General features: G+C 41.6%; 1 protein-coding gene across 1 annotated transcript in view; it reads right to left on the reverse strand.

Annotated features, from left to right (window-relative positions):
* GDPD5 (glycerophosphodiester phosphodiesterase domain containing 5) overlaps positions 1-26,405 on the reverse strand; it is a 931,881-nt gene that overhangs the window by 198,224 nt on the left and 707,252 nt on the right. The window contains exons 6-8 of the mRNA XM_078658536.1: positions 24,669-24,767; positions 20,271-20,364; positions 11,824-11,969 (exon numbers count right to left, since the gene is read on the reverse strand). Of these exons, the coding sequence (XP_078514662.1) occupies positions 11,824-11,969; positions 20,271-20,364; positions 24,669-24,767 (339 nt within the window). The remainder of the gene's footprint in view (positions 1-11,823; positions 11,970-20,270; positions 20,365-24,668; positions 24,768-26,405) is intronic.

The raw sequence follows: 26,405 nt of genomic DNA on the forward strand, positions 1-26,405 counted from the left end.
CCAATGAAAGGCCACTTTGCGATGTGCATCAAGGCCGCTGCTAAACCGTTCAGGGAGTATTTAAGATTGTCAAGTCTTTCACTTCCGCTGATGGCGCCCGAAGCCTTATCTTCGCACTAAGCTTTCAAATTTCTTTGATGAGAAAATTCAAAAACTGTATGATACGTTCTCTGTTGTTTGCTGTACGGCAGAATTGGTGACTCCCATGCCAAGTCAAAAAACCTGTTGTCTCCGAGTTTGGCCTAATTTCCGAAGACGTCTCTCTTAAGGAACTGTTGAACGGCAAACCAGGCTCACCCAAGGCCCCCTCTCCTTCTCAAATTTTAAGGGGGATAGCATGGTACGTGAATCCCTTTCTCAATAAGATTTGGAGTGCATCTTTAAACTCAGGATTGTTCCCTACTATTTTGAAATGCGGTGTCTAAAAAAAAAACACAATGCAGACCCTAGTGGGCCGAGTAATATCAGGCTCATCTCACTTTGCCAGCCCCAGCAAAGATCTTGGAGAAGTTAAATCAGCAACTTTTATCTTTCATAGAGACAAATGGCCTGCTCCATGACACTCAATCAGGCTTTCATGCAGGTCAAAGCACCAAACTGCATTATTGGAAGTGTCAGCGTCTGTTTGACAAACATTAGATGGAGGTGCGTCCGCTTTTTATTTTACTGGATTTATCAGCAGCATTCAACACAGTGCGTCACCCTACCCTGCTGAACAGATACAGCCAACTTGGTTTTCAGGGTACAGTCTTGTCCTGGATAAAATTCTTTCCAGAAGAACGGTCTCATTGAGTTTTTATCTGTCCTTTATCTTCCTCCCCCTAACACCTGGTTTGAGGGATACCAAAGGGCTCTGCGCTGAGCCCACTGCATTTAACCTCTACATGGCCCCACTAGCCACCCTGATCAAATCCTGGGGGGGTGAAGGTGATCTCCGAAACGGAAGAGACGCAATTGTTGTTCTCGTTCACTGAGCACTCTGAAGCAGCTCTCCTTAAATTTCAAGAGTGCTTGAAAGGCGTAGACATTCGGATGAAGTCAAACTTTTTAAAACTTAACATGAATAAAACAGAGGTCCTCTACTTCAGCCTGCAGACACCCCCCTCAAACCTTTGGTGGCCTAAACAAATTGGCCTGCCCCCAATGACTACTTCATCGGCAAAGAACTGTTTGACTCAGATCTCACTTTCATGACACAAATAAAACAGATCTCTTCGATCGGCTTCTTGAGATCCAATAGCCCCCGGCTTACGCGTACTCCCAGATTTGCCAAAGCTCACCGAGCAGGCAGTTAATTCACGGTACTGTTGGCGAGGCTGTGGAATTCTCTACCATTTAAACTTCGCTTGCAATGCTTCAAATAAGAGCTAAATACCTGGCTCTTTGACCAAGATTAAGTCATCTCCTACTGGTTAATTTGTAATCACTGCTTTTAGTGCCGGGACGCTTCTGTATAAGCAGCCGAGTGCATTACAAGTGCAAAATCAAATCCCATGGACTCCCCAGACAGCAATCAATCGATTGATTGATGTCTGGGGAGTCCATGGTACTCCCTTTCATTCCCCCCATGAAAATGCACCAACTTTTTGTGGCACACTTTTAGTGCGTCCCTTAAAGGCATGTTTGCCTCAGCGCACCCGTTGGTAATATGGCGTGGGCGAAAAGGACCACTTTCACACAGGTATATCATTCAAAGATCTCCACACGTTGAGTCTCCTTTTAAAACTAGGAGGAGATTTCCTCATGGACAGAATTCACAAAAGGCATGAGACCTCCACCAACATTTACGGCCCTATTCACAAAAGCCATTTTGCAACTTACAAACCTCTGTGCTAGCGATCTCTAATACTCCCTCTTCTAACTTTTTCCATAAGAAGATCTCCACAAACAGAACTGTTGGTGTTTGTAGTGAATGTTGAAGGGCCAAGAGGGAGTGGTGGCAAAATGTGGAAGAATACCTACAACAGGAGTGGCATTTATTGAAATTGAATGAGGTGTTTAGGAAGTCACATGTACAAAAAAAAAGAAAAAAAGAAATGAGTAAGACAATCTCCATTCACAAAGTACACACCTACATTTACTTCTGCAGTAACCCTAGCAAAACAGGCTTAAAGAAACTCCATCTCCACCGTGGGGCAAGTCAAGCACCATAGGTGGCCAACCAGCGGCAGTGAAACACACTCTCTTAAAATCACTGGAGGCAGAAAATGACACTAATAAATAGGGAAATATATCAAATAAAATAAATGTTGTTAAAATCAAAGTGTAATTTAAATAATGCTACTGATATATTGAAATAAAAAAAACAAATGTTAGTTTTAATATATATAATAACACTTTAAACAAAATATATTTTAAATGATACCTACATTTAAAAAAAACTTTAAGTTGCAACTAAAAGAATAAATAACTTGCATCCAAGATCGTGACACATTCAACAGAAATGATACTGAAAGACGTGGTGGAGGGAAAATGTAAATTAATTTGAATGTAAGATAGGAGTTGGCCTAACGGCTAGGGCGCTCGACCTCGGACCTGGGGATCTGGGTTCTCAACAAACAGCTGTAATGTGTCTAACTTAACTGTCATAAAATCAGTCATAGGAATCTTAACTCCCTCATTTTAAGGGGTGGACACACACTCATCTAAATCTGGGTGGAGATCTACGCACAGAAATAGTGAATTTTATCCAAGATGAGACCTGCACATACATGTTGATATAAATCTCCATCTATGGAGATCTCCACATGAACACTTACCTTTGTGAATAGAGCTACTCAATTTACAAGTCTCCACTCCCTGAAACGAGGAGATGGAGACTCCTATGACCAAATTTATGAACATACAGTTACTAAAAGTAAATTTCTAGCTATTTGTGCAGATCTCTGCCACTGAAGAAAGACCTCCATGTGGAAAGTAATTGCTAACATTTTTAAACTTTAAAAAAAAATTTTTTTTAATTCATCTAGGGCTGTCACATTATAAAGACTCAACAGCTTAAATATTTTAAATCTCAATTAATTGTATTTTAAATAAGTTTTTCATATTTAATTTATTTTATAAATTTATATCAATAACAACATTAACTGCACCACATCGGTGTATTGAGTGCATTACAAGCCTGGTTGCATGTTATGTTTTTATGTTACTTTTTTTATTTAAGTTCCCATTTTAATTAAATTAAAATGTAGTTTAATGTGTACAAATATTTTAAAATTTTATAAAACTTTTTTATTTAGGAATACACTAGAAGTGAAAATACTTATGTAGATTAAAATATAATTTATTTTATGTAACATAGGTTCCTGTATTTGGTGGTTATTCCCTGTCTCCATTGATTTCTGTGGGAGTGTGTTGCAGTAGCAGTGGTTGGCCGTTTATTATTGTGCTTGATTTACTTCAACGCCTGGCTGAAAACTGCATCTGAGCAGTTTATCAAGACACATTCTGAAGCAACTGAAGTTTGAGGCTCTAACTACCTACAAAGCAGGTAGAGTGCATAGCTACCCGTGGGCATCTCAGCGCTGATAGTGCGGCACAGAAACATCAGAAGAGTTTTAATTTTGTATTACATTTTTTATTCCTCCATTGAAGGGAGATGTTCTGAAATAGACATGTTTTGTCCAATGTGCATTTTCCGGAAGGGAAGTAGCTGATTTACAGAGCGTAAAGAGATGGGGGAGACTGTTCCACAGCCTAGCCGCATGATATGCGCCCTCCGAATCTTTCCCTTGTGACTTTGGGCACTTTGGCCAGATGTGAATCAAAGGATCACAAGATTCTTAGAGGGGGGTAGGAGGAGAGCAGGGAATGGGAGATCAATGGTCCTTTATCTGGAAGCGCCCTGTGAGCAATGCAGAGGGATATCCATTGGATCTTCTCAGCTACAGAGAGCCTATGAAGGGAGTTTAGAGCTTGTTAGGCGGATTGGTGCCTGGGTATCGTGAACAGCAACCGGGTGGCACAATTCTGGACCACATGGAGTTACTGTAATCTGGGCAGGAGAGATTAGAACCCTGGACTACCTGGCTCTTTGCAGTAAAAGGGAAAAGAGGAAGTCTTTTTCGGAGCATACTAAGCATGCCGTAGGAAGTGACTGCACTGTCCGATAGTCAAACTTGAAAGATTTATCCAGCCACATGCCAAGGCTCTTAATGGCTGTTTTAGGGGGTGGAGGAGGACCTTGGTTGCTCGGCCAATCCAAGTTCAGACCCGGTTCAGATTGTTGCCTAGGAGCATAAGCTCAGGTTTATCTCCATTCAATTTGAGACAGGAGCATTCCATCCAGTTACCCACCTTCTCAAGACAGGGTACCTAGAGAGGAAGGTCTCTCCTACTAGAATTTCCAATTCTGCTCACAGCGAAGATGTGTAAAGAACAGCAGTGGTGGATGATTCTCAGAAAACTGACAAGGAATTTTTACTTGGTTCTTTCAGATCCTGCCATTCCCACAACAGATGCTTCTGGACTTGGTTGGAGGTCAACTTTAGAAATTCTCTCAGGTCAGAGCACGTATCATCGAATTGGGACGAAGTGACTTCCATTCATTTCACCCTCTGAGTTTCTGTTTTGTCTCTCCAGTGACAGTTTGTGATAGTCTGGGCAGACAACACAGTTTCCAAAGCATATGTCAATCACCAGCGATGTACCAGATCAAGATACCTAGCAGAAACTGCAGTCCGGCTTAGGGTCTGGACAGAGGAACTTGTGTTGTAATTGAAAGTGGTTCACATCACTGGGGTGGACAACCGGACAGCAGATTCTCTGTGTCACTTTTTCCTTCCTTTCAGAGTTTTTCTCTCACCAAAGAGGCATTTGCAGCCCTTTGCAAATAGTTTCAAACTCATTTACTGAACATCTTTGCAAATGTCTTGCTGCCTCGGTTTTACACAAGGTTTCAGGATCAAGGAGCTTGGGGACTGGATGCTCTCCTGTGCCTTGCTCCTCACTTTGCTTTTCATCTCCTTCCCCCTATTCTCTACATCTCCAGAGCGTTGGCCAGGATTTGGATGAAGAACAGGGAAGTCATTGTAATAGTTCCCTTTTGAAAAAGGGGAGTTTTGTTCCCTTCATTGTGAAGTTCAGCAGTTGAGAAGAAATGGGTTCCTCCCCTTGCTCACTGTCCTCTCAATATTCTGGTCCTCCTCCTAAAGGATGTCAGTACGGAAGTTGAAAGACTGGATCCAGCGATTAGGTCTGTTCGGATGTTTGTCAATAGCAGTTCCAGCCTCCTGGAGTCCTGCGGCTCTGGAAACATATAGTCATCATTGGTGTTCATTCAGTACTTGTTGTAAATTTAAGAGGTTCAGATCTCGTCATTGCTCCCCAACTGATTCTGCAGTTTCTCCTAGAAGGATTTTTCCTGGGTCTATCGTATCCCATTCTATGAGTCCAATCGGCTAGCCTTTGGGTCTTCCAAGAATCTTGGGGTGATATGGAAGAGATAGACTCTGAGGCTGACCAGTTACTGAAGAGGTTTTCTGTCAAGAGCATGTCTTCTAGGCAAAAGAAGTAGAGTTTTCTCGCTGCATAGAAATGGTCGAATATCTCCAGAAACAAAAACAAGACACCAGAGTAAAACTGTGTGTCTAGAATTGCTCCAGAAAATAATTGCTGAGACACAGCATGCGCTGTCTCTTGCAAGACATTTTGTCTACTAACAGGGGGTTTACATCCCACCCATTGCTTACGATTGGTTGGCCCCATCGTCACTTTCTTTTCTGTTAATCTCTGACTCTTTGGTTAGCGTACACCAGCTTGTACTCCTCTTCATGTGTTTGTCCCTACCCTGGAACATGGTCATATTAAAGTGATGCTCACACTAGAGTCTGGAAAAACTTTGAAATGCTGTTGCAGTAGAAAAAAACAAAAGGCATCCCTTTATAATGCATGATGACAAACAACTGTATGTGCGGCGACTATTTACATATAAAATGGTCCTTTATGCAGTGCAGTACATGCACTCGATTGGAGCCCACAAGATAACAAACAGACAATACCATTTAGTAAGAGAGTAGTACTTCTCTGGCCATGAACAAACGACCGGGGTTATAAACAGAACACATTCATTTACTGCAGTCTGGGAATAACATATGCCTTTTTATTTCTTGATATGCACTAATTTATGGATGTTAGCATTTCAGAGTGCAGGACTCTTAGTAACTTGATAACTAAAAGAAAACTAAAAACAATATTTCTTCAGGTGGATAAAAGAAAGTATTAACATATATAGTTGGGGCGGGTAGTGGAAAGTTAAAGACATGACCTGAGAAATATTTTATTACAAGACCTAAGGAATGTTTTATGCATGGTAAAGTAACAAGGCCTTTGAAAGCTTGCCATAAGTTCAAAAAAGGCATACTGAGTTTGCAATACTACACTGTAAGCACGTATAAGGGGTTAAAGCGTCATGATAAGTGCGGGTTTATTTAACATAAGTTAGTAAGTATTAAAATATGATTCTGCATTGGCACATATATTATTAAAAAAATATGTTTACTTTGGAAACATTGGTTGAATTTGCACACTGATTAAAAATACAGTTTAAGAATATGTATGCTTTACTTAGAGTTTGGGTAATTTTGGATTTGAGATTAGGATGGGTGCAAATCTAGGCATTACACTTGATACATATGCACACCAAAGTAAATCCTAGGTTTAGTGTGAAAACAGTGACATTTACCAGTACAAACATATTATGTTTCACACAGCATGAACATAAATTACACTTTACTCACATATAAAATAGCACCAGTATGGTGTGATTTTATAAACAAGTAAATCATAGGGACATGTTCTATGTTGTACACATTTGAAAATACATTTACATAGTTTCCTACCCTCAACATGGTGGCGGATTCTTTACTGTGAAGGGCAAGGGTAAATCTTTTCCCAGAGTGGAACAGTGAAGGTAACACCCCCAAAACTATTGGGACATTAGGGGAAGTGTTTTCTCCTCAAGACAAAATACTCTCCACATAGAGAAACAAAAAAGGTTATTGGTTACATTAACACACTTGCTACAATTCTATATGGGTAAACATTTTGCACATTGAGTGCGCTTCAGAGAATGTGCAACAGTCAGAGGTTCCTAAAAGTACTTCTGGAATTCTTTACAATTTTTCAAAAATATAAGAAATTTCCTGCAAACATCGGAAAGAGTCTATAAAGTAAATGTGTTTTTAGATGTGGTTCCAATATTTCAAATTGCTAGAAAAGTAAGGGCCTTTTCTAGAGCTTGGCAGACAAGGTACTCCATCAAAAATGTGTCAGATGTCCTATCTGCCATCTTTTTTAGTACAGTCTCTACCAAAGTCTAAAATAAGCCATTAAGGGCCTCATTACAATGTCGAACGGACCGCCACCTACAGGCCATCAGAATTGGTCTGCCCGCTGGCCATGCCATTTGTTTGACTGTTGCATTTCAGGCTGCAGGCGGTCGGAGCGCAGAGGTCGGGAGGAAAGACTGCCGACTCGACAGGGTTCAAGATCCTGTCGGAGCAGTGGTCGGAATCCTATCCCTACAATCGGTGCCTGCGCAGGCACCGCCATAGGAATTAGGATGTTCCTTTTTGCCTGCCTTTTCATGATGGTCCCACTGCCATGAAAAGGCAGACGGAAATGGACTTTGGAGGCCCCAAGCAGGGCCCCGGTGGGCCACTGCTAAGTGGCCCTGGTGGCACATGTAGAGCCCCTTCACACATCCATGCACTGTGTGGTACAAGGTACATGGACATGCACAAAGTACTTTTTCAACTGTGGCTTGTGCTGCAGCCCATTTCCTGGGCCACTGCACAAGGTACAGTAGAAAGAAGCACTTTATGAATGCCGAGCTAGCGGTTTCATCATAATAGAGTGGGTGGGACCGCCGACTCATTGTCGGACAGTTTCCTGCCTTATGCGATGTTGGTCAGCGGTCCGTCCGGCTGCCATCGTAATTCGGTCCTAAGTGTGGAACAGAGGAAGATTCCGACAGGACTTCGAATCATCATAAAAGTTTTCAAGGGCAAGCTCGCGCCAACAGGCCTGATGAAAAATACCAATATGGCTCTCACATGACTTCCAGTGCTAAAACGGCATGCAGCACACGAAGGGAGAACGTTTATTGGAGAGTGCAAAAAGGCTCATTCAGCAAGACTTTTTATCTTTGGAGCAACTACCATTCCTAAACTTATTACCATAGAATAATGAGGCCACAGTGTTCCAAAGAGGTTAGGTCATAGAAGTTGAAGGTAAGAGGAAGACTAGAAATGAAAGTGAACACCACATAAAAAGACACTCACCAGCACGCATGCACACACATTAACAACAGTCCTTCTAAAACTGTCATACATTAGCAAAAAAGAGGGCAACTACTACAACACTTTTCACAAGGGCTTTCTTACCATTGCACCTTTCTTGACCCGGTCAGCCCCTGCCTCACTCCTGGTGCTAAGGGACTCAGAACTACAAGGATCCTTCTGTAAATGGAAAATACACAAGAAGTCCCACTTCTGATTCTTGTGGGAGATCTCTACCAACATCACTGGCAGGTGATTCACTTGGCACAACTAATAAAACTCACTCAGAGTGTTTTCTTTTTTTCCGTCCATGCTACAAATGGAAGAGCATACTTTTGGATTGAGAATCAAACTTTTCCCACTTGCTCACCATCTTCATGTTTCCAAAATGTACCATCCTACTTCACTCAACTAATATAGTCTAATCTTAAATCATTGCTAGACCAACTAAACTTTGATATACCTTAATAGGAAACGCAGGTGACACAAATCTTACCAGGTTACCTACCTGTATACCATGTACCATTCTATTTCGCATCATAATTTTGTTTAATCCGCAGCTGTTTAAGTAACACCATTTTACACCCTTTCTCTTTGTTAAATTTAAAACTTAGTGATACCTTCATTAATTACCACAGGTAAAAGCGTTGAAAACTTGGTGTTTCATTAAAGCATATCAGTAAGCTCTTGTATCTGACTTCCCCAAGCTAGTTGTTTGAGTTAGGCGCCTTGACGCCCATTGGGCATAGTTGCGCGTTATAAAAGCCATTTCATTCAGGTACACCTGTTTATCTGCATTTTTACTGTTACTAGATTTTATGATACATAATAGTGAAGCTATGGTGCAACAAAGAGGGATGTTCATGGAATGTTCTACATATGCCATGGGTAACAGAAAAACAACCATACAGAAATCAAATATATGATGACACTGACTTGCGCGCACACACATACAGACGCACACAAACATCCTTACTCGAGCTAACAAACGGCATTAGAATAGAACAAAGTGGTTTTGTATGCAATATGATAAGGAAAAGGTAAAATATATATTTCATGGAGGCAGTAAAATCTATATTGTGCTTTCTAAAATTATAGAGACTTATGTGGATTGAAGGTTAAAGAATGTAGATCGAATCGCTTGGACACAGCACCAAAAGAAAAAACTGCACACATATGAGGAGCCCACTTGAGCTGCTATTTTCTAACAGTGATGAGAGAGACATAAAAGCTAAAGATCTAACACCAATTGTTCTAGGGCTAACCTAAAACTAGATGGCAAAGAAAAAAAACCATAAGAAATCAGACCACAAGCCCTCGTCTTCAAAGAGCTTTCTTACACCAGAGGATTAACTTCACAATGTTGTGCACTAATTTAACCCCTCCCACGCTTATGACGGAACCTCTCCGTCATGGCCCTCGGGTGGGCTGTGCTGGTGACGTAGCGGTTCCGTCATGGCCCGCTCGCCGCGCCAGCGCGGCGCTGATTTCGCGCCTGCGCTGACGTTCTAAAGAACGAGCGGGGCCATGACGGAACCGCTCCGTCACAAGCACAGCCCACCCGAGGGCCATGAGGGAGCGGTTCCATCATAAGCGTCGGAGCGCCGCGCGGCCGCCCCACCCCCTTAGCACTGCGGCGGAATTGCCGCCGCAGCGAAAGGGTTAATACCCAAGTAACAAAATCAGATCTGACAAGGTACTCTATCTCCTAACCCAGATGCAATGCCCAGAAATACAGAGGAAAACCAACAGAGTTGAAGGATCACGACTCTTCAACAATCTCAGCCCCCACGTATGAAAACTAGTCCATCATCAGGTTATCTTTGGGAACACTGCCACCCCCTGTAATTAAGGACAGGGACCCAAGAGACCACAATCCGAGGACTCTGCCTCATCTTCACCAGGCTTAAAATCAGGTATGTACCTCAGTATAGTACTCCCAACCTGTGGACATTTGCCAAATATATTGTTTTGACTGAAAAACCAAGCACTGCAAGGTGATCTTAGTGGACATGTTGCTGCTTTACAAAACACCTTACTATATAACCTACTTGTTCTAGCATCACCCTAACCCCACAAAAGTATAACCAAGATACAGTAAAACTAATTTGGTCCAATCTCTTTCTAAACCTGTGACTCACTCTGTTCTTTCCGAAAATTGTCTTCAAACAATAGTTTACTTGTGACGCTTTCTGGTTTCTTTTTGCAACTTGAAGCAGGAATTCATCTTAATATTAAAGCTGAGAATATTCAAATGTTCACATAATAACAATTTAGAAATGAAAGAGTTCTAACATATGGCATGTGAAAACAAAGCAGACGGTGGTGATGATCTGAATTTCAGTCACATATAATTGGCTTTCCACAGATAATTAGACGGTACAACACAACACATGGCATCAGATGAGCGCCTTAATTGGCACAGTGACTTCCCTGTAAACTGGATCAGATCACACATGAGCAAGCTTTATAAAGAGAACACATTAACAGCTGAGGTTATATTCTAACATTTTCAATTATTCCTTTAGTCACACAATGTACCTACAATGAGTCATTTGCATCCATCTACTGCAGCCTTGAAATCAAATATGCCACCTTCTGTGTAGAGTTTGAGCTTGACAATCACTGTAGATGTAATGAAGCCCACAGTTCACTTAATGCAATGCACTGTTACTGCACCACCAATACTCACCTTGAATAACATTCCAGAAATATATATCTTTATACATTTCTTGTGTTTAAGTTACTTCCTAACAGCCTATGATGATTTGTTTTCATTTTCTCTTGCAGTTTATTTCTCAGTTAGTTTGGCTACACCAGTGAGGCCTAAATTGTATTACATTTGAATGTATGTCTATGCAGCTACTAGCTTTCAATGTATTAAATTGTGAAATAGAGACATCTTTAGCACATTTATCTATACTGTTTAATGTAATAAAACACATTGCAATGAAAATTGAACTTGATTTAGAAGTCACCAAAGTTTCATACTTCAGACTTTAAGTTGGATGCAGGTGTCAAAGTTGCCATTTTTCATAGTTTACAGAGTTGCTCATCATCACCCAACTTCAATAACTAAGAGACATTTTCACACCAAAACAAATTCTGCTACAAACCAATATTTATCAATGTTTTACCACTATTTGCTTAACTTTTTAAAACTTTGCCAATTGTGTGAAGTTCACGAAGACTAAGGTTTACAAATATATTTCCAAAATAAACCCTTTGCAACTTCACACTTTATTATCTACATTTCTTGAAAACTACTAACATTATCCTCAAAGAATGATTAAAAGAACAGGGTGTTTTTTGCTTTATATCATATCACAGTGGAGAAAATGCCCAGTGAAGAAACATAAGACAACATTTTATTTTACATTGGTATGTACATTATTACATTTGGCTTTGGCCGATTGCCATTCTTACTTTTTTTTTAACAAATGTGATAGCATAAATATGATTTTTTATTTTATATGTACATTATTTATCTAGTAGTGTGAATTAGTAAATTATGATCAAATCAGAACAAAGAAAAGATTCTTACCATTGGAGCTCCTCGATGGCCAATGATCTTTGGTCTTGGACCTAGATCGTTCTTCTCCATGATGCATGGGGAGGAGATGGTCAGAGGAACCAGGAAAAGTGCAACTACTACTGCTACATATGTAATGAATATAAAAACCTGAAACACTGTAAAGAAACAAGTAATAGTGTCAGGCAACAAAATAAGGGTGCAGATAGCTACATTAATTAAGAAAATAATGATATTCTTACAGAATAAATTATTTACCGCAAACATAATATTCATTGAACTATGCCTATACAATTCAATGGGTAGTGAACTACTATTCTCGAACCTGTATAGCATTACTAAGTAAAGCAACCAGTGAAAAGGTGACTCTAAAGAAAACATAAAAAGACTACAGAATACTTACATGTAAACAAATCCCCAGCAATAATCTACCCCAAATGCACTAGCGCTAGAGTTAGAACAGTAATTTTACTAGTAAGGCAATAGGTGATCCCAGTTGGGATCTGCGAATTTATACCATTTCACATTTTTATTTAGGTTAATAAATCGGTAAGGTGACTAGTTATACATGCTTTAGTGTTTACGTTGAATTCTTATAATGTATATATTTTGAGGTCTATATCCGATGGTAAGCCAGTTAGTACTCTGCACGAGATGAATGAGTACTTTTCCTAAACAGAACTGATGTTTAATACTTTGAAACTGATACACTAGTTCAGCTGAGAGAAATACCCATTCTCATGGGCTAAATGTAGGCCCATGAGATGTATTTCCCTAATAAAAGCCAGTGGTGTGATTTTCTACACCATTATCAAGAAGTTCATTAAAAAATGCTTAAATGACTGTTACAATAATCGCCACCCAAACTGACGTTTTGATGCATTTCATAGGTATGAGCGGAGGATGCGCTTTCACGTTCGTCCTGTGGCAGATTTCTATAGAATATATGATTTTTAAGTGCTGGACTGATTAAAAGTGTTTCAGTCTTCTGTATAAATAGCCATGCAGCTCCCGGACTACTCATTTTACAAAAGAATAACCATCTAGGCTTAGAGACTACAAATGAGTAGAGAAAGAAGGGTTTTGGGGGTACTGCCTTGCAAGAACCACAAAGGAAGTGACCATGGAACTCATGGGCAAGTATTATGTGAAAACCTAACTGTTCAGTGTGGCAATAAGTGAAACCTTGTTTTGCAATGCCAAACACTAAACTCTCCATCTGAAATCCTATTACAACCTTTTATCATGTTCTGTGGCATGGTAAAGATATGTATGCATATATATATATATATATCAAGTGAACACTTATCATAAAAGTTTAGAAGCCCTTGCTATCACATCAGACAAAAGACATGGTAGACCTCCCTTCGGTACATATTCAAGCAATCATATATAACTAACTCATTTACTTCTTGGAAGTTAGCAACTACTCGCAAGTGGGGGGATGGATGATAAAGCCAATATAGTTAGTCAAAGGCAAGTCTCTTCTGAGAGTATATTATCACAGGGTGAGAAGAAGAATCTAAGGTGGCTAAATAGTGGAGGAGGAGCAGTATCAGTTATGTAGTGGATGCAGGAATCCATACAATGTAGATAAAAAAGACTCAGATGGATTAACCTTACATACACTCATTAGTGTTAGTATGTATGGCTCGTTTGGATGAATGTGGATGATCATTCATGCATCTTTTACAGTGTAATGAAGATATAATGTAGATGACCAACTTTTAGGACCATTATCATTTTTAAATGTATGTACTGTGTAAATGTCAGATTTAAGGTTTAGAAAGATCTATGCGGAAAGAAGAAATCAAACTGCATTTCGGGGTCTGAATCTGTAATGGTACAGTGCAGCAAAGGATGCTGAGGTATTGACAGCTAATCCACATCCAATTTACAGGTAATGGAGGACCTAATCAATTCGCTTGGCATCTTGATTTGAGCTTAAAGCACGATAAAAGCTGGTTCACTTCAACGCGTATTAGGAAATCAACCAATATCATTCTTAGATAAACATATAAGCAACCCAAGTCCAAAAGACCAAACAGTAAAACAGACGGTGAGAAAAGTGATCTGGCCAAGTTGGTACGGCTGTTAATGAGCTGAAGAGGATATTAATCCATGACATCTGTTTTGTTGCTGATTGAAAATAGTTTTGCCCATTGATTAGCAAATTTGTTAAGGAATTTGTTGAACTCAAAGCCAAAACTGGGAACCAGGAGAAATTAATCAACCATATTTTCAGAGGTGTATATATCCATTGCTTATAACATAAGCCCTACCTTTATAAACTAGTGAACCTTGAAAAGCTAACAGTTTCCTGGATGAAAAACTAATCCTTAGTCACTCATGGCCATTCTGTCAATATTTTTAAATACAAATTGGGATATTTAACAACTTGGTTGACACCATTTTCCAATTTATGCTTGCAAACAGCTGAGATGTTGATGCTCCTGGTGTGGTTATAGGCTGCATGACATGTTCAAAAAATACATTACGCACAAGACTAGAAATTATAAGCTGATTGCTTGGATACAATCAACCAATTTGCTGCCCCTTTTTCAAATGGCCCAATTGTCTAAACCAGAACATATTATGATAAGGAAGCTGCCCACATCTTAAAGGTTCCATTAAATGCATTTTTTTACTGATTTTAAAGCTGCATTCAATGGTGTGGATCAACATTTGCTCTGGAGTAAACTTACCAAAGGGGACATTCCTGAAGGTTTACTACATCATAAGAGGCTCTGTATGCTCAAATTGTTTAAGGTTAAATTGGGTCAAGAAAGATATATACCAAATGAGCCTTTAGAACAAGTGCATTCTTGCACCCCTAGTTCATGACCAGTACACATTGGTATGGGGAAGCTAGCAAAGCCGAGATTTACATCTCAAGTTTGGTGGAACATGAGTATTGATTCTACACTATGCAGACACCAATGTTCTCCTGGACCAAACTGAAGAGGGATGTAAAGAACGGCTCAGGGTTTAGAGAGGTATAATCATTATAGAAAGTTCGTTTCTAATTTGACTACGATGAAAGGTATGATATTTAGCCACTAATGAAGAAGTTTTGTTCATGGTATATACCACCAATTGGATCAGGTCCTAGAATTAAACAGGTAGCTGGTTTGAGAATAAAGGGGCCCACAGAACACTATTGGCAGCATTAAGGAGCAGGTTAGTGCCTTTAATTAATGCACTAAGAAACTATGTGGAATCATCCTGCTTAATGATTGAATCCCTTGAGCCACAGAAAAGGCTAATTGTTTAGAACCGATTTTGATTTGCCTGTGTTGACAGGTGCACTTGAAGATTAACCTCTAGAAGTAATCTTTGCTTGGGACAGCGAAGTTTCTTAAGTTAAAAGCCCAAAACTGCACCATCTGATACAATGAAATCTCTGATTTGGAAGGAAATTTCGTACTCTGTGGATTATTCCTGGTATTACTTTTGTTAAAGTCCAGTTCAGATTTGAAGGCGAGTGCTGTCTGGTATTCTGTAAATAAGTATTGATCTTTCAGAGAAAGCAAAATAATTCGGGATTGATGTCAAAGATTTCACTCTTAGGAAATTAAGTAGTTACGCTGTTCCCAATCATGAAATAATCTTAAACCCTCAGGGCCTTCTTACGATGGTAGTTGGATGAGCATCCGACCGCCATCATTCTGGGTTGGTAACCGCCCGACTGGTAATTGGCGGTTCCACCCAAAATATGCTGATGCAACCAGCCTGTAGACTTATGGAAACTTACCCTTTTCTCTTGCAGGTTGTGCTGCGGCCTGGAAAAGGGCCACAGCACAAGGTGCAATAGAAAAGAGCATGTTTGCAAACATCCATGCCCCATGTGCCAGGTACCATGTTGTGCCTGGCACACAAAGGACGGGGGGCCTGCAGGGGTCCCCCAAAGTCCCTTTCCAGCTGCCTGTTCATGGCGGTGAGACCACCATGAACAGGCAGTCAGAAAGGGATATCCTAATCCCTACAGCGGTGCTTGCGCAGGCACCGCCCATCCATTAGGGATTGGGAACCCTACCACTGTCCCAAAGGGCTCCTTGAGCCTGTTGGAGGCAGCAATCTTTTCCCCACGCCTAACTCGCTCCAACCGCCGGAATCGTAATTCGGCAATCAAACTGATGGCATAGATGTCGGTGGGACCGCCACCGATCGCTTGACGGTGGCGTTACCACCAACATCAGAATGAGGCCCTCAGTATTTAAGTGAACTCTGTGCTAGGAATACCTGACAAATATATTTGGTTAAGATATGTATTGCTGCCTTTGGCTGATTTTTGTTTTCCCTGTCAGAACAGTGCGCTGACTACTGAAGCTTACGTTCGGCTACAAATTACAATCCCTGGATCACATGCTATACATTTGTCTACTAGTAATTGTCGAAATAACATTGGTTGGCTCTGATATTTACAGAATTGTGAATATATACATGTAAAGAAGGTAGGTTATTTGTACTGAAAGGCTTCTCTTGGAGAATTACAAGGTTTTTAGAGTTGCCCTCACCCAGATTGTGCAGGTGACTGATATTTCTGGGACCAGTGATAAAATATTAGGAAAACACCGTATTTTTTAAATGTATCCTATTCTTTTATGTCTTTACTTTTTTCCTTTCCTTTTCCCTGTATTCAAATACTGTAATGGTTTTAATTAACACATAATACATTTGAATTTGTCAGTTGGTCCAAACCTACAAGTGTGGTGAAATAACACTGGTGTATTGTAGGGCTGGTAGACAGAAAATCAAGCAACTCAGTACAAGACAATGGGTATGATTTAGATGTTGGCAGATCTAGCCCTGCCGTCGCATTTTCAACAGTCTTCCCGCCCGCCGACTTGGCAGTCCACCCACTGTATTTAGATGTTGGCTGGTCTATGGAGAGAAGACAGTTGGAGTCCCGCCATCTCCGCCAGGATTTTGCTCCCGGGTCAACATCGTCAGAGGCATAAGCGTCTGTTGGAGGGAGCCCTACCAAGATTCCTGCCGTCCCGATTACGATGTGCCTTTCCGTCGAGGCAACTGTGGCATGAAAACCTTCAAGCTTGGGTTGGCGGAAACGATGAAAAGGAATTGAAAAATTACCTTTTTTCGGGTTCCCACTTCCGTTTCCATCTTAAACCCCTTCATTCAGGTCCTTCATGTGCTGCTACAACTTAACCACCATGCTCAGCCACCCCGTTGTCGCCGGAATCTAAGGTAGGCTTCTGTCATTTGTCTCACTATGAATCGTGTGTTAACATTAGCTTTCGCCTCGTGTTATTTTATGTTGCCCTTTCATGCAAGTTTGTTTATGTGTCATGCATGAGTGTACATCTAACCACTTATCGTGGTTTAATGTGCACACTTGTATTGACACATAAAAAAGTTAATTTTTGGTGGTGGTGAGTGTTGTGCTTATGGTGACTGTGGGTGTAGGTACAGTAGTGTGTGTACGTTGTTTGCGTGTTAGGCAATATGTAAGAAATAGGCCTTACACATTGCCTACATATACTTATGACACATTCACATCATATATATGTGTAGTGAAATAAGGATAAGTAGTATTTATCTATCTCCACACCACCATGGACTTATTCCATCAGGAGTCCGTAACCAGGACACTGCCAGTACAATGGGAACAACTAAATCAGCTCGGCACAAGCACGCCCGCCTGGCGGCGATGAAGTACTGTTAGCCAGCATAGAAGACCACCGCTGAGGTGGAGGTTTGTCTATTGCTGCAACATCTAAATACGGCTGGTGGACCACCGTCAGCTCGAAGGAGTACTTGGAACTTAAGCCGCAGCGGGCTGACGGTACCATCAAGATCCAAATCAGGCCTATTGTGAGGCATTGGAAGCTTCCTCAATGGATCCACTCTCAAGTTTGAAATTTAACTTAAGCCCCAGCAACACGATAGGGTGAGTAGCAGAATAGCAGTGTGGGAAATTCCTAATTTGCAAAATGGACTTCTTTCCACAGCACTCCAGTTGGACTACAGCGATAACATTTGGGTTCCAAAGGTAAATATGTAATCAGAAGGCGTATCAAGATGCTAGAGCGCATGTAAATCCCCGGACGGACGTGAAGTGCGAATTATGAGAAGTACCACTTTTAAAGTGCACTCTTCTACAGTTGTGAATGAATGGCCCTTGCAAGTGTTGCCATAGAAACAAGCTTCTACCAGCTCACAAGCTGGATCTTGAAGGATCCTGCAAGTCCTGCAAGTCACAACATGAAGAAAACAAAAGTAAAGTTCGAGGAACAGGTATTATAAGTAAACGAGGAAGAAGTGAGGGCATGAGTCTCGGGAATAATTTTCTGCAGAAAAAAATATTTATTACTCAACCAAACAGAAACTGGGAAAAAGTGAAGACTGGCAAGTTAAGAGCCACTGGTGTAGAGTGAAAGGATGGTGATGAAGGCGGAATGGGAAACACCGTGGGAAGCAGAGAGCACAGACCACTCTCCTGGGATCACCATGGAAAAGGATGTATCGATTTGTGGTGCATGGGCGTGTAATAACTAGAGGTGTAATAAAATCAAGGCCAATCAAATTCTTTGCTTCCCAAAGCAAGATGAGTTTTCTAAAGCAAAAACACAAGATGCTTGTGGTTTTTATCTTTTTTAGGCTTCTGGGTTCTTACAATAAAATACAGTTATAAGGCACTTTCAAGTGTTTTGAACTGTTAATCACAATAGTAATAATGGCAGACATTTGTAGAGGGTACACGTTAAACTTAATTACTTCTATGCCCTGCGATAACTGGATTTTAACCAACTCAATCGACCTCAGAAGTATGAAAGATATATTATGGACTGCTTGCATAGGAACGTCAGAGTACATGCGCATCACTGCTGCAGGCGCACAACCAACGCTGTTTTACTGGCCGATGTATACGTGACCAAGTGATTGCGACCATCACTTTTGCCCCCCCCCTCCTCCTCCTCCTCAGATTCCCTGACTACCACTGGTTAAAAGTGTCTCTCATCTACCCCTAGCCCCTCTCTCACATGCATTTCGTTTGTTTTAAAGCACTGGTAAAGGCTGGGTTTACTAATAAGAATGTATATCTACCCAAACGAACCCTTTTTAGCAACATTGGGACTAGATAATGATAGACTGGGGAAAAAACCATAACGTCCTAACTATTTTATGCAGTTCGCATGCAGCTCTTTGATGACAATTCGCACAGTCTACATTAAGGATTTATCTTATGTACTGTGGTTACACAAGGACCTCTGTGACAAAACCAGTAATCCACCCAACTATCCATACAAAATACAGATCTGTGATCTGCACAGTACGAGTTCTTTGCAGCAGGCATATTAACCCTCTGTGCTACTTCAAGACACTAGACAAAACACACCTCTCTCTCTAACAGGAACATTAATCACAAGAGTTATCTTGACATTTTTAGTGCTGCCTGAAAGCTGGATGCACAAGGAACTCTGCAAAAGTTATTGCTAAGCATAGCGCCCCCCCCCCTCTAAGGGTAACGCCCCCTCCCCAGGTCAGCACCCAGTGCAGCCGCACCAGTCGCACTGCCCTAAAGTCGGCCCTGATGAGAATACCTGCCTCTAGACTTACTACTAACATAATAACGGCAGAAAAGAAGACATCGCCATGCTCCGAACAAATTATTATGTTATCACCACAGTGCTTAAATTGTGTAAAAAAACATTTTTTTTTAGGTACCAGGGCCCTAGGTATTGCTTAGGAGGCTGCTGCAGCTTGCAACACTCACTGTCCATACCAAATGCCAGAACCATCGCTACCAACTAACCATCACACTCTTACAAATGTGACACTTTGGACGATTCAGGACTACCCACATCTGCAAGAATGACCTTGACATGCTGGCATTTTTATTTTGTTATTGTATATTGAAACCTTAAACTAAATTGTGGTGTGGTGCCATCACGAGGCAGACTTCCATGAATAAGTGACAGTGTTTAGAATTTAAGTGCTGGAGCTGGCGTTTGCCCTGAGTTGGCAGGGTATGCCCAGACGTGGGTCCCTTGCTCACTCTGCCACTGGATTCAAGATAGCCTGGCTGATGAGGGTTATGAACCCGAAACCGGCCCCAGGATGCTTGTTTCCGGTCCATGGAAGACGTGGCTCAGCAGTTTGGGCTGGACTGTTCCCATGAGGCACAGGGTCAGACTGATTTGCATATGGCCATGTCTGAACTAGGGTGGCAGAGTGAGCTAAAGAATGATGATGGATTAAACCCAAATCAGTTGACTGGGGGTGAGTGTTTTGTTTGCTCAAACCCTCCGTCCATCATCCCCTTAGGTATCGCTTCATCCCCTTTGGTATTGCTTGTTGCAAAGCATCAGCAAACACTGGCACAAATTAGGCACTGCTCTAAAATCTGAAAAGAAGACATTTGCGTCAGCAAGAAACAGATAATGGACATCTTGACTCACAATGTGCATGATCAGAGTACTCAAGCTTATACTTACGTGCTTTTTCTGATCTTGCAAACTGGCCTGCAATCAGCCAAGCCAGAATACTGACTATAACTATCGCTCCTATGTGCAGGAAGGGAGCGGTGGCCTGGAAAAAAGCAAACAACACTTTTATTTCCTGTAAACTTTTCTATTTCATTCTTTGGGTATTTTTTCAATACCTCATATCAACAAGGCAACTGCAGTGGACAAATGCGAAAGCACAGCTTATGCCACAAGATTTGATTAGGTTTAATATCAATGGGAAAACCACGAATGCAATTTATTTTTCACAAATAACGTCTACGTAATCAATAAAATATTTTAGATATTGAAAGGCAAGTAAAGAAGCAATGTTAAAGGGCATCCAGGCCTAGAGTAATACATTGAACCACAGAAAAAGAAAATGCTTTTTATTCATCCTGAAAATTTTCCCTATCTCCAATTTAAGGCTCTTATCAATTCATGCTAATGTCATAGGATGGGTACCGGGGTGGGATGCTCTCTGCTGCTTTAAAGCACACGCTTGGAAATCACTTAGTTTCCAAATAAATGCCTGTGCACTTTAAAGAGAATTCCAGCCTCATCCTCTTTCATTCACATTAACTAAATAAATTTTTAGGGTTTGCTGATGAACAGGTAAATGCTTCACACATGACTGGGTAACAACAGCCAGCCTTATGTAAAGTAAAAATGTTTTTAAAAAATTGGCAAAGCATAAGAAATCCAAGACTCAGCAATATTTTAGACTCATCAAACGAGTAGGATTAGGCGCACGGACTATCCTGAAATGACATCACATGGCCGTTGCCCAGGATTACAACAGAGGAAGTGACATCATAGAAGTAAATAACTATTTTCTTCAAAAATATAGATGGTAAAAAAAATCTACATTTCATTGAATACTTTACTCATCGATCCAATTGAGAGGTTTCCCACATTAGGTATGGTGTTCAGTGTCCCCAAATACTGTGCTCACATAAATAGACATTCCAGCTCTAATACAGTTAAAGAGATGGGGAATACTTATCTGAAAGAATAAAGGCATGGGAAAGTTGGAAAAGCCATGTAAGGACAAATGTGTAGTTCATTGTCACAGGAAGTTCAAACAATCGAACTTTACTGTGTGGCATCACTTGGCAGACCCAGAAACCAAATAATGTAAGCGGGTACTGCCCTGTAGCGTTGGTACTATGAATGCGGATTACTCCTCACCCTTGACCTTCAGCGACCTTCATCTCTATATCCTGGTCTCCTCCACTGACATCATCACCAGCTACTGAATCTGTGTGAAGATACAGGCTTTCTTTACTTCCAGGAGATTATCAGCAAGAGTGGTTAATGTTACTGGGATTTATAAAGCGCACAAATACCCGGAGGTGTCTTGCTGCTGAGGACATTTAGTAGACCTACGGACGTCTAGTTCTGGAACAACCATGTTTTCAGTCCTTTCCTGAAGGAGGACAGGGAGCTGGCACTTCTGAGCTCACTCGGAAGAGTGTTCCAGAGTTTAGAGGTGCCAAAGCAAAATCTGCCGCCACCCCAGAGCGAAGTTCGAATTCTGGGCACTGTCAGGAGTTTGGCACCTGTAGAGCGAAGATGTCTGGTCGGTACATACCAGGCGAGAAGGTTTTGCAAAAAGACAGGACCTGTGTGGTTCAGTGTTTTGTACGCCAGACACAGAGCCTTGAATTTTATCCGTTGTGCTACAGGAAGCCAACGCAGGCTGTGAATCTCAAATTGCAAGAGTTGTAGAGCAACCCTAAGCCACTCCAAGCAGCTACCGAGGGGTAGCATTTCAACCCCTAGATACCCATTGCCATGTCAGCCTTTGATATTGAAGACTATGCCACTCACTAGTTATCATAGTGACCTTCAATTGGTATTTACTCTTTACAAGTATGTTCTTGTCACTTTTTGTAACTAGGGTTCTGGCTGTTATTTTGTTTACTTATCCCATTGTATACCATTTTGTTTGTTTTTTAACACCATTTCTATATATCTCTATGTATTGCATGTTATTGTTGTGTGTACTCTGCAAAGCACTCTCATACCTTCGGGTCAAGTTCGCGCTATATAAAACTCCCAAAATTAATTGTATGCATATGATCTCCTCATGAAAGTCCTCTGAGACACGGGAGAGGATTTGAGAGGAGTATGCTGGAATGCTTAGGCTTACTCTCGGGCCTGAGATTGAATTAACAGAAATCCTGACTCTTCCTCCAGATGCCTAAGGCCTCTCCCAGATGAGCTACACTGCCTTCAATGGGAATCCAGATGCCTGGTGTACCTAGGGGCAAAAATATATCATGACACCTCCGAACCTCTTGGAGGGCAATGTGGGTAGAGCGGTTTGCTCCCTTCGCTCCTTCATGGAGTTTTGGAAACCGTTGCTGTAATCAGTGGCGGGCAGGGGGCCTTCCGGAAAATGATGGCGCTGCTGTTACATTACTTTGGTACACTTCCGGTGTGCATCCTCCGAATGCTGTTCCAATATCTAGACTCCCAGATCTATCGTTTATCTGTGAACTGGGCTGCATTACCGCGCTCCACGGTGACTGGAGGGCTAGCGGTTCCGTACTTTGAAGCGTACTATAACGCTTCACAGCTAAACTGGTTAATCCAGTGGCTGGCATCCAGAGGAAACCCAGACAGGACCCTGAATCCATTCACACCAACGTCCTCTGACCATGCGAAAGTATTATTACGCATAAGACGGCGACCCACAGGGGACACTGGAGAGACCACAGTCATCGCCCGGTGCTGGACTAGATTTCTACAAAAGGCTTGTAGTAGTATCACCTACTCTCCTGATCTACCCATCATCATGCTCCAACACTTGCCACATTGCTAAAGCTGGGTGGTCCTGGAGGCCTGGGTGGCAGTGGGGGCGACTACAGTGGGAGATTTCTTTTGATACTCTGAGCTACACCCATTTGACGGATTTCGTGCAGAATTTGATCTGCCCGAAGGTCTCTTTCTCCTACGGAGGGCACTTACCTCTGCGTTAACAAGCACGGGGGCACCGGGTGAAAAGAACCACGGGCTCTGAGCTGCTGTCAATATGTGGCTTTGTCTGCAGGCACAATCAAAACAGTTTCATGTCTTTACTAAGCGATACGTTATGCTCTCCAACAACCAATGGAGCGAATGTGACTACAATGGGAAGAGGACCTGGGGATCCCGATTCCTGAGGCGGACTGGGACACCATAGTGGAGAAGACACCAAAGGTTTCGCGAAATGCATGTTTTAAGTTAATTAACGACTATATCCTGAACAAGGCTTACCTTAGCCTGGTGAGAATTAGAAGATATTTCCAGTCGGAGGAAACAGCTTGCCCCCAATGTGGGGAACGGGAAGCACATATCCTACATATGCTCTGGAAGTGCCCCACTCAACGTCTTTTGGAAAGAGGTCATGAAGATACTCGAAACTGTTACAGACAGAGAGATTCCTCACACTCAGAGTCACCGCCTACTCGGATGGTCCGGCACACAGCTAAAACCAAAGGGACAGGGAAATGCCAAGATCTTGCTTATGTCCTGGCCAAACAATTTGCCAGGAACTTGAAGTTGATGGGGGGCTGAGGGTAGTGACATGGAGGAGAGAACTGGAAAAATGGGTGAATTGTGAAGGAAGAATACTCCTGAAGGAAACCCGGCTTGGCCTGGGCACACTAGACATAGCCAGGGCCTGGGGAGGGCTAGTCGCTGAATTATTACCAATGGACTCAGAAGCTACAATGGCATTGCCCTCAAAACCTTCATTGCCAGAGCAGAGAGGAGACAGAATGGACCGGGCCTCACATCTAGTGCCCCCTCTTTGATCACACGACCCCGCTGCTCATATGCATACGCTACACACACCACTGCAGAGCGATCTCTAAAGTGTACACGCATACCCCACAAGCGCGACAAGCAGAAGCCGAGAATCAACTCGAAGGGGGAGGGGGCCTTTGGGAATGTTAACTATGTTGAAAGAAATGGGGAAGACAATGAAATTAAAATGCCTTTCTTTGATGATATGCAGTAAATCTATCATGATCATGAAGTACATATGCAAAAACCCCAATAAAATCTGTTTTTTAAAAAAAACTCACAAAATAAATAAATAAATATGTGCACAGTGGTTTACTACTCTTATCAAACTCGTAGTCAAAACACAGCTAAAATCATGATTCTCCATAGATTAATATACATAAACCATGAACAATCATGGGTTATCCATGAACTTCAAAACAGGCCACTGTTCTGAGTGCTTAAGTCTAGCTGATGTAGCGGGCATAAATCATTAACTTTATAAACTTTAAGCACATATATATTTAAAGTTAGAGACTGCTTACTGGGAGTTTTTCGTTATCACGCCAGCAACAACTCGCGTTTAAAGATTCCCACTTACACACTGATACTCACCTGGAACGACAGGAAAAAAATATCCCATTCTTCTCCCCAGACTTGTTCTATGGCGGCCATGGCTACAATGGTAGCGATGAAGATAACGACCACTCCAATCTAAGGGCAGAAAGACGGAAGGGGTTAGCAGAAGTAATCCAGCATTGCTGATAACAGCAGTTTCTAGCAGTTTAGCCATTTCAGATTTGATTTTGCTCAAAAATAAATTAAACAAAAATGAACACGTTGTTTGTGGCAAGAGACAACGGAAATCATTTCACCCATCTCTAGAAAGGTAAGAACTTTTCCTCCCAGTATGATTTTGTACAAGATACCATGCACTGTAACTGGACAGAAGTTAAGCTAGGAAGCTGAGAGGTGCCCACTCCAAGGATCTTTGGGTAATCTGATGAAGCTAAATCTAAATCCACCTTCAAGGGACAGTAGAGGACTATTTCCAATCACAGACTTTGTCTGAATCCTGGACGAATGGGTTTAATGCTAAAGAGAATCATACTTTGGTCAAGTGGCACAAGTTACTGCTCTATGAATGCCTACCCATCCATCAGATTACGCCCTTGCAAAGGGTGCAGAAGTCTGCAAGGCATCTGATTTGTGGTGTTTGAAACCACGTGTCCGTTGACTATGTACTTGAGTCACCTCAATTGGCCTCTTGTCCACTCAAGAGTTACCATTAGAATATCGAGCCTGACTTGAGTGGCTCCATGACTGCGGTCTAAAATGCATCTGTCCCAAGAAGCCCAACCTGTTCTTTCCGTACACCTGTGATGGGTTTCTGTACTGACACCGCTATTGTCCAGAGGCCAATTACTCTATTAACACATGCATGACTCAATGATGGCTGCACTTTGATTTCTGTATGACCTGAAGTTGTGTATCTTCGGTGCTCTTGAGAACTGAGATACAGTTACATTTCTTGGGTGTGCTACATGAAGAAAAATGCACAGGCTTCAAACCCAGCAAGCAGGTTCACTCTTTCCTACTATGGGGGTCAATGAGCAAGTACCACTCAGTTGGGTGGTAATACACCTATTATATAAGTTCTAAAGGTAATTCAGTTTGTTATGCAGTTGTACATTACTTGCACTGCCATATAAGAAACTAACTGCATGTAAGGCTATAACTTGTGTCTAGTATATACATGGAGGGGGCCAACAGAATTGTCCAACATACATCCTATAGGAATGCAAACATTTTACAGGCCTGTAAGATATTTTCATGCTGGTTTCCAAAAGGACATTAGTCTAGGTGGGCTTCATAGTAGTTGCTATTAAGTCCTACTCTCTCATCAGTGTCATCCTTCCCAACATAACCTCTTCCATGAGGCCAATAAGGTTGTCCTATAGACTTTTACTGCTGGTCATCAGGTGAACTTTTTCTCTTTGAGAAACCCATATGAATCCACGAAGTATCATGTAAGATTCCTAAGAAAGCAGTAAGAGACTGTGGAAACACTTTGTTGAAATATATTTACAGTCTATAAATCTTACGAACTCTTCAACATAGTTATTCCAAATGATGACATTCTATTTAGGAAAAAAAAGAGAGAAGAAAGAAGTGAATCCGTGTCTCTCTAACAAACCCCAAGAGGGGAGCAATCCCTCTCAGGACGATTGCCCTCATCCACCATAGGTGGCAAGCTTCATCATATTGGCTTCTCCTCCCAGTGGGAAAACCTGGTCCCACTGAGGGCTACAACTTCCTCACTGTGAGGTAGGAGCTCGGGGATGTTTTTAT

Source organism: Lissotriton helveticus, chromosome 8 (assembly GCF_964261635.1).
Source record: "Lissotriton helveticus chromosome 8, aLisHel1.1, whole genome shotgun sequence".
NCBI lineage: Eukaryota > Metazoa > Chordata > Amphibia > Caudata > Salamandridae > Lissotriton > Lissotriton helveticus.